This window comes from Pleurodeles waltl, chromosome 3_1 (assembly GCF_031143425.1).
Source record: "Pleurodeles waltl isolate 20211129_DDA chromosome 3_1, aPleWal1.hap1.20221129, whole genome shotgun sequence".
NCBI classification, from domain to species: domain Eukaryota; kingdom Metazoa; phylum Chordata; class Amphibia; order Caudata; family Salamandridae; genus Pleurodeles; species Pleurodeles waltl.
The window spans coordinates 777,656,781-777,672,912 of NC_090440.1; the positions used below are offsets into that span (position 1 = coordinate 777,656,781).

Consider the following 16,132-nt stretch of genomic DNA (forward strand, 5'->3'; position numbering starts at 1 on the left):
TGGAGCAGGCTGTGGTTGATCCGTGGTCAGAAGAGTCTGAAGTTGTTGCACAGGATTCCTGAAGGAAACTTTCAAGCAGAATCTGAAGAGAACCCACAGGAGAGACCCTAAATAGCCCTGAGAGGGGTATCAGCTAAGGACCTATCAAGAGGGGTCTCTGACGTCACCCGCTGGCACTGGCCACTCAGAGGCCTCCAGAGTGCCCCCACACCTTGCAAAGCAAGATGGCGGAAATCTGGGACACACTGGAGGAGCTCTGGGCACCACCCTTGGGGTGGTGATGGACAGGGGAATGGTTACTCCCCTTTACTTTGTCTAGTTTGCCACCAGAGCAGGGGAGAAGGGGTCCCTGAACCGGTGTATACTGGTCTATGAAAGGAGGGCACCATCTGTGCCCTTCAAAGCATTTCCAGAGGCTTGGGGAGGCTACCCCTCCCCAGCCTGTAACACCTATTTCCAAAGTGAGAGGGTGTAACACCCTGCTCTCAGAGGAAATGCTTTGTTCTGCCTTCCTGGGACTGGGCTGCCCAGACCCCATGAGAGCAGAACCCTGTCTGGGTGCAGTGGCAGCAGCTGTAGGTGCAGTGCAAGCCTAAGATAGCTGGTTTAGCGGTACTGAGGGTCCATGGTGGAGCCCCCAGGATGCATGGAATTGGCTCCCCAATAACACATTTGGAATGGGGGGACAATTCCATGATCTTAGACATGTTACATGGCCATATTCCCAGTTACTATTGTGAAGCTACAAATAGGTATTGACCGATATGTAGTGCACACATGTAATGGTGTCTCGGTACTCACAAAATCTGGGGAAATGGCACTGAATTATGTGGGGGCACCTTTGCTAGTGCAAGGGTGCCCTTACACTTAGTAACTTTGCACCTAACCTTCAGCAAGTGAAGGTTAGACATGTAGATGACTAATAAGTTACTTAAGTGCAGTGGAAATGGTTGTGAAATAGTGTGTGCACTATTTCACGCAAGCTGCAATGGCAGTCCTGTGTAAGGGTTTGTCTGAGCTCCCTATGGGTGGCAAAAGAAATGCTGCAGCCCATATGGATCTCCTGGAAACCCAATGCCCCGGTAACTAGGTACCATATACTAGGGACATATAAGGGGGGTCCAGTATGCCAATTAAAATTGGTAAATGAAGTCACTGGCCTACAGTGACACATTTAAAAGCACGGAGCATAAGCACTGAGGTTCTGGTTAGCAGAGCCTCAGTGACACATTTAGGCACTACACAGGCATATACATTAGGCCACAAACTATGAGCACTGGGGTCCTGGCTAGCAGGATCCCAGTGACACAGTAAAAACACACTGACACACACTCACTATCAGGCCAAAAGTGGGGATAACCATGATAGGAAGAGGCTACTTTCCTACAGTTAGCATAGTTGCTCTGGAAGTGAGTAAATAGCACTATATTGTAGCTAGTGAATGCATGGTGAATGGTATGGACACTTTCATTTTTCTTTTTCTCTCTGTTTAAACTCGTGCTTGTTTTCAGTGTTGAGGGTGCAGCACAACCTTTTGGTGCTGTTGTTTCTGGGAATCACTTGTAGTCAGGTTGTTGACTCATTCTACAATTATTTATAATATAATAATAATCTGTGACTAGATTATTGTTAATTTATTAGTTTCATTGTATTGTGGAAAAAGTCAGCCTTGGACCCTGTTGAGTTCAAAGTACTTTAATTGGATGATGTTCCTCAAAAAGCTGGCCGTATGGAGCAGCAGCGACCAAAACATGCATCGAAAAATTGTTTTCTTGTGTTCACTAGAGACTGACCAACAGTATGAGACGAATTCAAGAAGTATGATGTACACTGTGTCTTAGGGACTATTGATATTGTTCAAGATTCATCGTTTTCATTTCGAAAATGATTGGAATTAGAAGCTAATTGTACAATTTGATAAATTAGTTTTGGAAATTAATTTTGATAATGAGTTATTTATTTAGTATTGAATAAATTGAGGAGTAAATAAAATATTAAAAATTGATATGAAAAATAATAAATAAGTATTATGAAATGACGCCCCATATTGTGTGCTATAGATCTTTTGACGTTAGGCAAGGAAGGAGGTAATGAAGGTCGAGGTGGAGTAACTAATATTTACTTTTGTCACATAAACCCTCTTCTGAATCTCGAACCTAAAAATAAAATTTGGGTATCCTTTATCATTCAACTACGGATAATTTGTGAGCAGTTACTGCAGTTGTTTCCTTTTCCGCTTTGAAAACAGTATTGATCTGCTGTGGGATTAAACAGTGAAAAATAGAACTAATTTTCAAGGCTCTTAAACAGAGTGACCTATGTCTTCCCTCGCCTCCTCCAGGTCTTCAGAGACCATGGGGAAACAGTGACATATTTGGTTATAAAGTTAAATCGTTGGTAAAAGGTTTGCTGTTGATATTGGCTGCTCAATGTTAGGAATTTTAAGAGCATGTAAGTAGGTAATCTTTAACTACAAAAAAAAAACATATTACAAAATTATACTAGTGCATAGAAAGTAAACCCACAAACTGGGGATGAGTCAAATATTGTTGGAAATAAAGAATATTGTTGCAACATGGAAGATCTATATTGAAGTTGAAAATTGACCAATGTGCCCCTGAAAGCTATCCATAAAAAGAATACCTGTGAGATGTAAATGATTGTACTATTGTGGTATGTACATCATGGCTGCATCAAATTATGAGTAGTAAACCCCAAACAAAAGGTGGGGAGTAAGATGATTAAAACATAGATTACTTTGAACATTTGGGATCTCCCACAGACTTGTGATTGTGATGTAATTTTCAAACTCTTTGGACTCTGGAAAAGGTCAGAGATTTATTCCAGAAAAGAGCTGGCACCACTTCCCTTCCAGGTTGGGAAAAACACCCCCAGACATGGAAGGGCATTTCGCGAAGGTTTTTCTCAACAGGGAATTTGGAGAAAAAATTAAGAAGTACCTGTATACAGTGGTTTGCAAAGTTTTAACCTTTATTTTCGCATAGAGGGAAAAAAAAGCTGTCACTTGAGATTCCCAGCATTGCACCTGGAAAGCTGTTACGGGAGTAGCTTTCCAGGCCTACTAGTGGCAATGTATTTCATGTTCTAAAAGTCGTACATTTAAACCTGTGGGCAGCAGTACGCCACAGGGAGTAAAGGTACCACTGATCTGTGTGAACCATAGGTGCTATTGCAGTAAACAACCATTTACAAAATCTTCATTGCTGCAAAGTATAAACATTTTCAAAGGTGTGATGTCACAGCAGTAAAATGTGACACTTGTAAGTTACTACATGTGCATGAGCAAATGTACAGGAAAATGCAGATTATTTTAGCTATTACTGGAAGCTGCTAAAAAGCACAGAGTATTACAGAGGAGGACCTAAATAAATTGGGACTTAAGTGTTTTTTTTCTTCATTTTCTAGGGAGGACAAATACAGAACAGAAAATCGAAACGATGCCTGGAGCTGCAGGAGAACGGTGACAATGAGTTTGGATTTCAGCTGGTGCTTCAGAAATGCAACGGTCAGCACTGGAGCATAACCAATGTCCTGAGAAGCCTATCGTCCTAACTCTTCCCTGAGGACCCTCCGCAAAACGTGATCCCTTTGCTACCGTGTAGCAAAAGTTGCAATGTCGCCTGCTGTATTTTTGTTTTCCTTTTTTATTTTGCGAGTGTGAACAGTCAAGTGTGTGGGCTAAAAAAATAGATATTTTTATTTCGAATCATTTTCCTTGGGTTTATAGAAAGATGATGAATGATGGGTGATGGTAGAACTTATTAAACTATTTTGCAAATGTAAATAGGGATAAGGGTAATATTTATAATGCTGAATATAAAATTTTATTGATAATGCATCATTGTATTTGTCTTTTTTTAAATAGGTTAGTTTTTTTTTAAATATTAAAACAGTATTATAAGTACAAGGCAGCTGGCAAAAATGTTCTGTCTACTTGCATCCAGTTATAATTAACTTTCTAATGAGCATCAGACAACGAATGGTAGCTTGATAATATTTCTCCAAATGTTAGACCATCTGGATCATTTGGCAAAAAAATGAGTCACACTGTTCTTACCTTAATAGTACATTAGCATCTTTAAAGGTAACATATTCAGGGCTCAACGGTATAAACTAAAGCAGTGTTTCAAGTTTAAAAGGAGTGTTTGTACCACCATGATTATCCTTGATTTGCTCTTCTTGTTTAGCTGCATGAGGAATTATGGGGTATATTCAGAACCTGAGGGAAGTGCAGAAAATGGTCAAATAGTCCTGTACTAACCACGTTTTCATTTTTCTACGCATTTTTATAATTCCAGAATTGTCTCACAACCCCTGCTGTAACACTGTTGTGAATCCTCAACTGCTGAATTCAATTGGGAGGATCCCCTTAGTTGAACGGAGGCCTTACATGACAAAAGAAGAAAACAGCACTTACTATGCCTCACCAAGTACATGTGCATTTAGAGCATGCATTGGTCTATAGGCAAAGGGTTGGCACCCGACTAGGTAGGCTTTAAGCAGTGGTTCTCTTACCACCCCTCAGAAAGGGGGCCAGTCACATAATGCAATCTTCCAAGGGTAGGATGGTTACCTACTTGAAAAGGATAAGTTGGTGCACAAGTAGGCAGCAAATCCAGAGCCGAGCTCTGTGGGCTCCCCATTTCTCAACTCCTGGGAGTTGTTTACACCAGCACAATGTCTGATAATGTCAGAGACATCTGACGAGTTCCTTGATCTCTTAGAGGGAAAGATGACAGCACACCAGTCCAACCGAAAGATCATTAAGGATGTGACTATGCTCCTCAACATGGTAAATAAGTATACAAAGTAGAGAGTGGAGGCTGATACCAACACAGATTATGCTGACTACAAAGCAGCATAGGTGCACATCCATAGTTCGTACTTGCTCACTTGGTTCTAGTGTCCCACAAGTAGTGGTGGCCAGAGAAGAGACTACACCCAGCAAGACACTTTTTACCTGGGTCCTGCAGAGGCACATGCCTGCCAGTAAATATTTGAAGTAACTCATGGTGTATGTTGGCCCATTCTGATTCAAAACTGAAATGGACAGTGTGAGAGGAAAGTTAATTATTTGGGTGTATTGTGATTACCCCCATAATAAGACTGTTAACTACAAACACTAGCCCCTAACACCTAGTATTGTAAAATATGGATTGTGCAGTTTTTCTCTGATGAGGGAAACTAACAGATGATAATAAAGTAAAGAAACTCCCTATTACAAGTGCATAATACTAAAAGGAAACCAACCTTTCACCCACACTAGGTGAATGCAACATAAGAAGACTGCTCCTCATCCTGGACACATCTATGATGGGCCTTACTCAGGCTCTTGATACCTTCTCAGATGAGCTAAGTTTGTTCAACATCCATGCTACCATAATGAGTAAGACACAAGGGCCACCAATCAAAACGGTTATGGTGAGTTAAAAAAACGTAATTATGGCTCACACTAACGTCAAGATTAAAAAATGTAATAGGTTATTGGAAACCTCACTATCATTCCCAGTTAGTCTAGTGACACAATATCGTAAATAAAGCCCAACCTGGACTTACATCCATGATGCGGTGAAGCCAAATGGTGAAACATTCCACCTGGTGTGGGTGAGGGCTTTATTAGTAAATATTGTTTCTTATACCAAGTCTTAACTGCCCAGAGAATGAGCATTTAGGCCCGTTTCAAATTGAATAAGATAGCATCCTCTGATTTTTAATTGATCCTATTTTTGTAGATGATTGTTCTGTTGTTCTATTTTGGACTCAGAGAGTCAACTTTTCCTCAACTTTACTTCTGCTACCCTTACTTTGACTTTGGAGCTCAGCCATCACTAGAGTCACTGTTACTCAGTTTTATTTCCATCCACGGTTACAATGGTAGATCATGTAAAGATGGCTCTAGGCAATGACTTTAACAATTCATCGAATTAGGCATAAGAAAAGTGTATCTGTCAGTGTCTAAAATGAGTCACTCCACACATTGTCAATTGTCATCATGATCGACACATGAGTGATCTGATGAGAGCATTAGGTATCGCATGAATATGACTGCTAATACAACACTATGGGCCTAATTAGGAGTTTGGCGGACGGAAAGACCCGTCCACCGAACTTCTGACATGGAGGTTGCCGCCACACTGGCTACCTCTTCGACAGAGCCATTAGAACCTTCCCCCTCGGCTGATTGGCAGAAATCATGGTTTCTGCCAGTCAGCCTAGCAGGAAAGTGGCAGCAACATTGTCTCCAGCTCGTAATCGAGCCAGCGGCAAAGCTGTCATCTGCAGGGTGCACCAGCACTATTTCGAAAAAGACAGTGAACATCGCGAGGGTGCTGGGCAGGGGGACCCCTGCACTGTCCATGCCACGGACATGGGCAGTGCAGGTGTCCCCTTGTGGCCCCCTGCACCTTTTCTCCACCAGCCTTTTCATGGTGGTAAAACTGCCATGAAAAGGCTAGAGGAGAACCAGGTCATAATCATGCAAGGCCACCCGGCTGATTTCAATCTCCGCCACCTTCAGCCCATCAGGATCACTGACCCCTGCGGAGACGGGGCACCCGGGCGGTCTAACGACCAGGGACTTAGGCCCATATTTATACTTTTTGATGCAAACCAGCGCCGGCGCTGGTTTGCGTCAAAAATGTTACCGCCGGCTAACACCATTCCTACGCGCCATGCGGGTGCCTTATTTAAGGAATGACGTTAGATGGCGCTGCAGACTGGTCAGAGTAAAAAGCGCCGGCATAGGGGAAAATGGGGGTTGTGCATAAAAAAATGGTGCAAGTCAGGTTTGAGGCAAAAATCATGCCTCAAACCGGACTTGCGCCATTTTTTGACGCACAACCCCCATTGAAATGACTCCTGTCTTAGCAAAGACAGGAGTCATGCCCCCTAGCCCAATGGGCACGGTGGCATGTAGGGGGACCCAAGTTAGGCACCCCTATGCCACTTTAAAAAAATTTAAAAAAATACTTACCTCAACTTCCCTGTACTTACCTGGGATGGGCCCCCCATCAATGGGCGTCCTACAGGGATGGGCGAGGGTGGCAGGGGGTGTCCCTGGGGGCAGGGAAGGGCACCTCTGGAAGGCTTCCATGGTCAGAGACCATGCCCTCTGCCCTCACCCAGGTGTTAAAAAACAGTGCACATTTTTTAAGGCCTGCCCCCTCCTGTGCTTCAAAATGACGCGGGAGTATAAATAAGACGCACAGGCCTTAAAGTCATTTTTTGGACGGGAACACATACCTTGCATGCCATTAACGCAAGGCAGTTTCCCGCATCCAAAAAATGATGCACATGGAAGAATTTTGACGTCCGCGGGCTCGGGCATCAAAGTTTAAATACGGTGCACGGTTTGCGCTGAATGTGAGTCAAAATTATTGACGCACATTTGGCGCAAACAGAGTATAAATATGCCCCTTAATGTGGCGTTCGGACCACCACAGCAGCAGAGGCCTTGACCGCCACCACAAGGGTGGCGGTCTCAAGACTGCCAGCCGTGTAATGAGGCTCAGTGTTCTAACATGAGAGATCATGGACAATGTCATGGTACTGTTGCTCATGATATGAGAGCGTGGGTTATTATATAGAAGTTCAGTGTTCTATATGATGCTATCAATCCCAATCAAGTGGATCATCACTAAAGGATTTAGGCCATCACATTAGAATATGGGCAGGTCTGATGACTCAGTTAATAAATGCATTCACTGCAGGGACCTTTGTTTGACCTCTTGGGCACAGGTTCAAAACCTGATGTGTTTACTCAGCCTTCATTCTTTTGATGTCAGTAAAGTGAGTACCTTCGAGTCGGGTAACAATATACATCTGTTATTTCATCGCCAAGATATCATTCCATGTTAATGTATGCTTCACAAATTCACATTATATTATGTTTAATGGCTGACCACACTTATGTATAGTTAATAGCTTGGCTTGCACAGTGCTCTGTTTCAACATAGATAAATATGCCATAGTACCAAAGTCCATATACATATAAAAGATATTGGAGAAAAGGATAGATCATAATACTAATTAGGATATTCATAAATGATTTTGGCTCGGAGGTTGCAAAAGTGTGTTTTGTGTCAGCAGCTGGGTGTAGTCCATTCACTCCAATTTAAATGTGTGTTCAGCAAAGCTGGAAAACATCTTAATAGCAAGGTGTCCAGTCAGATCTCAAAAATATTCCACATATTTTTTTGAAGGGTTCTCAGATTTACAAACCTCAAAACTTTCATCAGCAGCAAACCCCCACAGAAACAGCCAAGTGACTATATCATCTTCCCAACGGAGCTCAAAATTGAGACCCTTCTTATGTTTTAAATTTCACAAGGATTGCATACCACTGCCAAAGACAACTCAAAGGATGTGTTTGGCCTATAGGGTATACTGATCATACACAAGCCATCATTGGCCTGTGGAAATGATCTGGAGCTCACCAATCTTCTTCCCACACTCACCAATCTCCTGCAAATTGACAATGCTGAACATGTCAAAGGCTGCCATTGGCACTCACTGCGATGAGAGGGCAAGAGGGATAGTGATATGTGAGAAGGTACACAGCAAACGTCAGTTTGTAGTCACACAGCTCATCTCATCAGATGGAGGTACAAAGGTTTTTCTAAAGTCTCTCACAGGCAACATATTTTTTATACTAAACAGAATATAATACTACTGTTATTCTGTTCTTACATCCACACACAGTTTTTATTCGTATGGATTTCTCATGAATGGAAACATTCCACAGGATATTAGACAAACACAAGATTTATATTGGTAACTGATGCACTGTGGTAGACATTAAGCTTATTAATTGCACAGTACCAGTGTGATGGAGCCAACATAGTCGGCATGAGACTTTTCTTGTTCTGATATCTCACAGCAGTTGTTAATACTCTACAACTCAAAAAAATAACTAGAACCAAACATTTAAATATGATCTGCATATAACACTGTGGGGGTCCAAAAGACAGTTGTTACAGTGGAACTTTGAGAGTGTGACAAAATGTCAGGAAGTGGGAGAAAGGGGCATTATAGGGAATGGAAAGGAGCCCCATAATCTAAACAGGTAATATTTTACTGCGTGTAGCTAAGGCCTCTAAAGATAACGCTGGAAGTGGTTGAATAATTCCAAGGAAGCAAAGACAGTCTTTGAGGTGATACTGCAGAAGAAATTTCAAGAAGAACTACAAACAGGAAACCTCGAGGAAAATTACCTTTGTCTGGGTTGAAGATTATTTCAACTGGAGAGGCAGGAACACAGGTGAAGAGCTGAACTCAAGCAAAGGAACAAAGGTAAAGAGCAGAGTGAAAGTAGTGTCTACTTCTCACCGGCAGAGAGGAAAGCCAAGCACCTGGGTTGTGGCTTTTACAGATAGCAGGAACCTTGAGTCTTGGGTGTACTCTAATTTTGCTGTAGATCTTCCAACTCCTTATCAATGAACCTTGCAGGAGATCCTCTAACCATACTCAGTCACTACATAACGCATGTCACTCAGATGAAGCTTATTGGTCACAGTGTTAGAGAGCCTGCATGATACAGGACTTATTGTGCTGGCAATGGTGAGGGGAAATGGTAACAAGTGGGCAGTACACATGTGATAGACACAATACTGGGTGAAATAACTCATGTCATACTGTGTGGATGATATCCCGAGTGTGAATGCCCTTATCAAGAGGTGAACGGTGTAAGAGATGGCCAGTATTGCCTACAACCCACGGTTGATTGGAATAGGAGTGAGCATCTGTGGCAAGCCATGACTGTATATCACTCTAAAGGCTACCCAAAGACCAATATTTGTCTGGGTGGCAAGACTGGAATAGAGAAACCACACATGGAGCATGGACATGCCCAGCTAGCTCACATGACATATAGTAATCTACCAGGTAATTCTATTGCCCTCTGATGCACCTGAAGTCCAAAATGGTTTTCACCTCATATTCCACATGACCATCAAGGTGTTCTGGAGAAAGATGTGAATCAGGTGTAACATGTGAATTATTGGGCTTGAGCAATCAGCCATGAAAAACAGGATGTACCAGGAGATCAATGGCAGAATTAACTTAGCAGCCTTTGGGTTAATGATATGTTCTATGAGAAAGAGAAATCAAAAGCATGGCTGTAGCATTCTTGACCCTTGTAACAGCGCGTGCTTAGTAAAAATACAAACTTAATGATGACATTTATATTGAGGTGCAAGTTCTCAATGTTTATTTGACTGCTTTTGGTAAGTGATCATGGCAACATGAATATTTTTTTCATCTTGATCCAAAATGTCATGCAGATGCTGATAGGTTTGGTTCACAGAGGGCTTCTGATTCTCCTTCTGCATTTCCAAGGGAATGGATTTTGGGTGATACCGATGCTAGCAATAGAAGGTTAAAATCCCCATAGCCAAATGTGTTGTCATTATAGACAAACTCAGCAAGATTGAGGGCTTCTGCCCAGTTGTTGTTACAGATGGTTAGTAAGCATTGTAGGAACAGTTCTATCATTTGTTTCACCTGTTCTGTTTGTCTTTCACTCTGCGGATGATAGACAAAGGGCAAATGGACATCAATCTCTAATGATGTCAATAACATACACCAGAGATATACCATGGACTAAGAGCCATTGTCTGAAATAATGGCAGCAGTAACCCCATGTAATCATAAAATCTGCTAAATTACAATATCTCCCAATTTCTTTGCACTGGGTGCCTTACAGATGAGATGGAAATGCACCTTTTTGGTTAATATATCAACTTTGAAGATGATGGTGTGGCCACACATTGGGGGCAAATTAATTATGAAGTCCTTACAGCTAGTGTGCCAGTGGGAAAGAGGCACAGGTCATGGATGTAGCAGTCCAGTGGGATCAAGAATGTGTACTTTTTTTATAGGTGCGGATCGTGCAGTTCTGGATAATCACCTGTGCATCTTAACCCTGGGTTTGCCAGCAAAAGCAATGCTGCCAAGATCCATTTTGATGTTTATAATATCTGGACATCCTGCCAGGGTTGTGGAATGACACGATTAAAGTCCGTTTTGGCACAAATTCGGGAAGGTACTTAAAAAACTTCTTTTTTGAACTACAGGTCATTTCAAATTGTGGTTTCTGGATCTAGCAGCCAGTCCAAGAGATCTATTTGAACAGAGACAAAGTGGACACCATCAAGACATTTTTCCAAGGCTATTGCACATATCCCAGTTTTTTTTGGGAGGATAATCAGGGGGTGCTGTTCTGTGATTCATCATCTGAGGCACCTAGCCTAGACAAAGCATCCACTTTGCTGTTTCATGTTCCTGTTTATATGTTATAACAAACTCAACCTCACTGTAAAAAGGCATCTTATTAAATTGATGGGTGAAAATGCTTCTACTGTGCATACAAAGCGTAGTTTGTTGTCTGAATAAACGGCCACAGTATGGTAGGCCCCTAGGAGGTAATATCTCTGTTCTTGGAATGTTCATAAATGATTAACAGTTTATTTACCATTTTTATATATTTGTATTCAGCAGGAAGCAGCATTTTGGAAAGAAATGCCACAGGATGAAGTTATCCAGTTTTGGAGTCCAGTTGTGATAATACTAGACTAATTTCAAATTAGGAAGTGTTAGTCTCCCCCACATATGGAAGTGCATATCTTGATGTCTGTCCACAGGTACTGACTGGAAACCCTCTTTCACGCTTTGAGTAGTGCCTTCTGCTTCCAGGGTCAAAGAAAAAAACATTAATTTCCACAGGAGATATGTTATAGAGGCAACAATACTATTGAAGCTAAAACTACACCTCCTGTAGAAATGCACATAGCCTAGGAAACTTTGGACTTGATTGAAACAAGAGAGTAAAGAACAGTTCATAATAGCTTCGATCTTTATTTGGTCCATTCCTATCTCTGCTGTGGTGATAAAGAAACCTAGAAATTCAACATTTGTAATATGGAAAATACATTTTGTAAGCTTAGCTAATGTAGAAGTTGAAGAACAACCCACATCTGTTCCACTTTCTGTCTCAGTACTGGAGTAGATTAAAATATAATCTATCTAAAGGACAATAAATACAACCCAGAAATGCCCCTAATACAACCCAGAAATGCCTGAAGGGCTTCATTTATAAAAACCTGGGGCAGATTTACAAGGCCCTAGCGCCACCAGAGCGTCACTTTTTGTGACGCTCCGATGGTGCTGTGCAATGCGCCACATTTGCAAGTTGGCGCTAAGCCACTGTTTGTGGCTTAATGACACCTTGTAAAAATGGCCCCCTCCAACGCAGTTTTCTGCGTCGAAGGGTCGTGCAATGGGTGTTGCTGTGGGCATTTTACTGCAACACCCATTGCTTTTGACACTGCAATAGATTTATTAAAAGGTGTGAATCTGAGGCAGCACAAAAACTAACACCATCTCATGGGTGGCGTTAGCATGGCAAAATGAGGAAGAATACTTTTATTCCTCCTCGTTTTTGCGTTATCTATGCATGCTGCATTCTGCAGCACACATACGAAGAGCAAGAGGCCATGGATGATTGTTTATGTGCAGGAAGGGATACCTCCCAGCACATTAACAATTTATCCCCTCAACGCAGACACCCGTGCACTATGGTGCAAGGATGCCTGCGTTGGCAGCTAAATTTAACGTCGGCGCAGGGGGAAATACAGGTGTGAGCCGCATTTCAGTAAATACGGCACATCCATGCATTCCTAAAGTGCTGCAGCGCTGCAAATGTTGGCGCAGCTCCGCACTGCACCACTTTTAAGTACATCTGGCCTCTAGAATGTTGCTGGCACATTATACATTCAGAAAGGTATAACAAAACACTCTGTAATATTAAACTTTGCACTATGCTTGGTCTTCGACATATCTCTATCTCAGACAAGATGGTGCGCTCAGAGTAGTTCCGGTTTTGTATAAATTGCTTTTATGTCATACTTAGTCCGGGGGTACTGCGATTAAGTGTAATGTTTAGGCTATCCTATTTTAGGTTTAAACCTATAATAACTGACCAGCCCTCATCACTGTAAACATACATATGCAGATAAATAACTGCACAACCACAAACTAAAATGGCATTCACTGAAAGGAAAAGAGAGGGAGAATGAGTCATTTGTATTTCTTACTGAAGGGGTCAATGCAATGTAACTTTGTTATACAAGATTGCAGCTACAAAGACTGGGCAAAGATCATTCTGCCTGATTTGCTTTTTCTTTAGGGATGCCACTAAAACAATGTTTCTTCTTTTGTTACTTCTAGTTTTGTGTGTTTGGATTAAAGCTGCAGGGTTTAGAATAACTTATATAGTTTGATGTAATTATTTTATTACTGTAAAGAATCTGGAAATATTAAAATCATATTAGATTTTTTGGCAGTGTTTAATCCTTTCATTAATAGGTGAAATGGCAGGCTCATAAGACTTTTGGCCAATATGAACAGAGAGAAAAACCATGACTTGACCACACCCTGACTGTGTTTTTTTTATAAACCGTGGAGTCTTTGAATCCTGCAATACATCCTCGAATCCCACTGCAGCCTTTCCCTCAAATGGGATGCTTGCATGGGGACAGCACTGGCTGTGCTGGTGATGAGGAAAACCAACTGGGCAGCACATGTGACAGTCACAATCCTGGGTGGCATGATTCCTGTTGTCCAGCAGGAATGGCATCCTTAGTGACAATAACCTGTGTAAAGAGGGGAAGGGGCATCCAATAATAATCATGTCCATAGGTGAATAGAAGGAGGGAAGAGCACCTGTGACAATCCATGACACGTCTAGGGAAACTAGGAGCCCAGAGTTAAGCCTGGCATCAGACTCTCTTTGGGGGGGGGGAGGTCAGGGAGGAGGCAGAGGCTCTATTGTCATGGGGGCTGGAGTCATTTGCCTCTACTATGACTCTTCAAACTGGGCCACGTACAGCCTTTTTAGCATTTGGATCTTACTGATAATTATAGAGTAGTCACAGGCTTCCCTGCAGAGTTGTTAAGGGGGTACCCCAGGCACAGAGCTCAACAGATACCCAGCAACTAAATAACATGATTGGCAAGCCCAAGGCTTCTCTTAGCAAGTAAAGTAATTTATTGGAAAATAATTCAATCCCAGATATTAACATAAAAGTATAGAATACCTGATGTATTTGTACAAGGCCAATCCAGCTAGGAAGACTGCCTTTCTTCGTTCTGCCTCCCTTCCGCCCCTCCTGTATACTATTGTGGTACAGGTGTAGAAAACAGTGCAGGTGCAATGCTTCTCCTCCCTAATTATTAGTCTCTTTAAGTCTATATTAGTGTTCAGTCTCTCACCACTTCGCTAGACTGAATTGGGTCATGGTTTAGCCATCTGCTCTCATTCCATGTTCACTGGAAGTTTGCCAGCTGGGGTTGAGTATCGTGACTGCCCTGCTTGACTTAGGCAGGCGCAGACTACACAGCAGGGTCCTAAAGGCAATAGCAGCTCTCTTTGGATGGAGGTACTCTTCTGGGCTTAGCAGTGTTGACAACATGTAAGCCTCTCAGTCAAAGCGGGCCTACTCCTCTGGACAGGAGAACCTTGGTGATAGTCACTGGACCTCTCTGTGTCAGCGATGCAGGCAAACATCCAGGTCACAAGGTGGTGACTCTGATTTCTCCTAAAACCCGTCACAATCCTGGTCTCAAGGATGTGTCTCATCAGTAAATCAGACATTTTTTAGTTGACAACTTGGGCATCCACTGTGGTATAGATGCATATGTTTAAGGAAGGCAGATTGCCCATGGCTGAAGGTGGCCTCAGTAAGCAAATGTACAGGCTCAGGAAAGACTCCTAAAAAAGGGTAGACTGGTTTTAGAGGCAGTATACAAATAACAACTGGATATTGTCATCAGGCAATATCTATGCATCCAGAGAAATGCAAATACTACCCTTATATCTGAAACCCACAGATTAATCCCTATAGGTATCTGTGAAGAAGTACCTCTTTTTTTGTGGGTACCCCCATTTTTGTAAATTACGGTGAAGACTGAATCCCGAGTATTACAGTTCTCTGTTGAGGTAACCATGCCAAATGGCAAGCACATGGTGAGACTTCTATGCTTGTCTTGGGGTCCCATCTAAGGAAACACTGGTTCCAGCTGATTTGTTTTTCCTGCAATCCAGAACAGAACCTACTCCCGCTCTGTGAGTGCTTTTCCCATTATTGAGTGTACTGTTTGTGGATTAATTCCCGGGACAGCCAATTGATGAACAGCTTGAGCAGCCCTTGCTGGGGCGGTGTAAAAAGTCTGCATCACAAATCGTATTATTCATCTATATATTGCTACTAGCTTGTTGTAAAGTGTGCATACATCAGCTATTTGCATGCGCATTAAGATGTGTATATCTGTGTCAAGTGTTTTCCACGTTGGTCCATCATTGCTTAAAGGACCTAATTTTATGGGTTTTATTACATGTGGAGCAGTGCCATTGCACAGGTTTTGGTGTTCTTGATAAGAAAGTCGTATCTCTAAGTGCTGGTAAGCTCTGTACTGTTGTGGTACATTTGCTATTCTGTATGCGTCAGGAAAGCTGATCCGGGAATAAAATGTTTCTGTCCTATATCCATTGTGGGCTTCCACAACGAATGTGACATCCCTCTCATCTTCTGCTAAGCCACTGGCTAAAAGAAACTGCATGAGTGGTTGTCTACAGTTGTCCCTGATGTGTACATTATTTGCTATATTTGGAAATATGAATTAGGGTTGGGAGCACAAGCGGGGAAAGGTCCTTTTATGGTTCAAGATTGAACAACCTACAGCCTAAACAGGTACTCCCTATTTAGCAGAGGAGAATTGCCCCTAAGTCCATGGATGTCTCCATGTGATGGCACTTAGGGCACCTTTAGAGTGTGTGAGACGGAGGTACTCAGGAGGCTAGTAAAATTAGAGCATACACCATTGTTGGTGGCACCATGTCATAAGGAGTCACGCAAAGTAATGAGACTGCTGGATTTGAGGCGGCAGCACTTCATCATTGTAGGTAACCAGGTTCCAGCTGTAGGTAGGTAAAAATTTGCGAATCGGAAATAGAGACTCAATGCGAATTGCTATTTCCGACTCGCAAAATGAAATCCAAGAAATAATTGAGTTACCAATTTGCGAGTCGAATAGGTGTTGCACTGCAATTTGCGAC

General features: G+C 42.2%; 1 protein-coding gene across 2 annotated transcripts in view; it reads left to right on the top strand.

Annotated features, from left to right (window-relative positions):
- Nucleotides 1-3,857, top strand: part of GALNT18 (polypeptide N-acetylgalactosaminyltransferase 18) — a 1,605,564-nt gene extending 1,601,707 nt beyond the window's left edge. Inside the window, exon 11 of one of the 2 annotated variants that reach the window (XM_069223602.1) lies at nt 3,427-3,857. In XM_069223602.1, coding sequence (XP_069079703.1) covers nt 3,427-3,573 — 147 coding nt within the window. In that variant the 3' untranslated portion in view covers nt 3,574-3,857. The remainder of the gene's footprint in view (nt 1-3,426) is intronic. The other variant, XM_069223603.1, reaches the window with a different exon arrangement.
- Nucleotides 3,858-16,132: the final 12,275 nt, after the last annotated feature.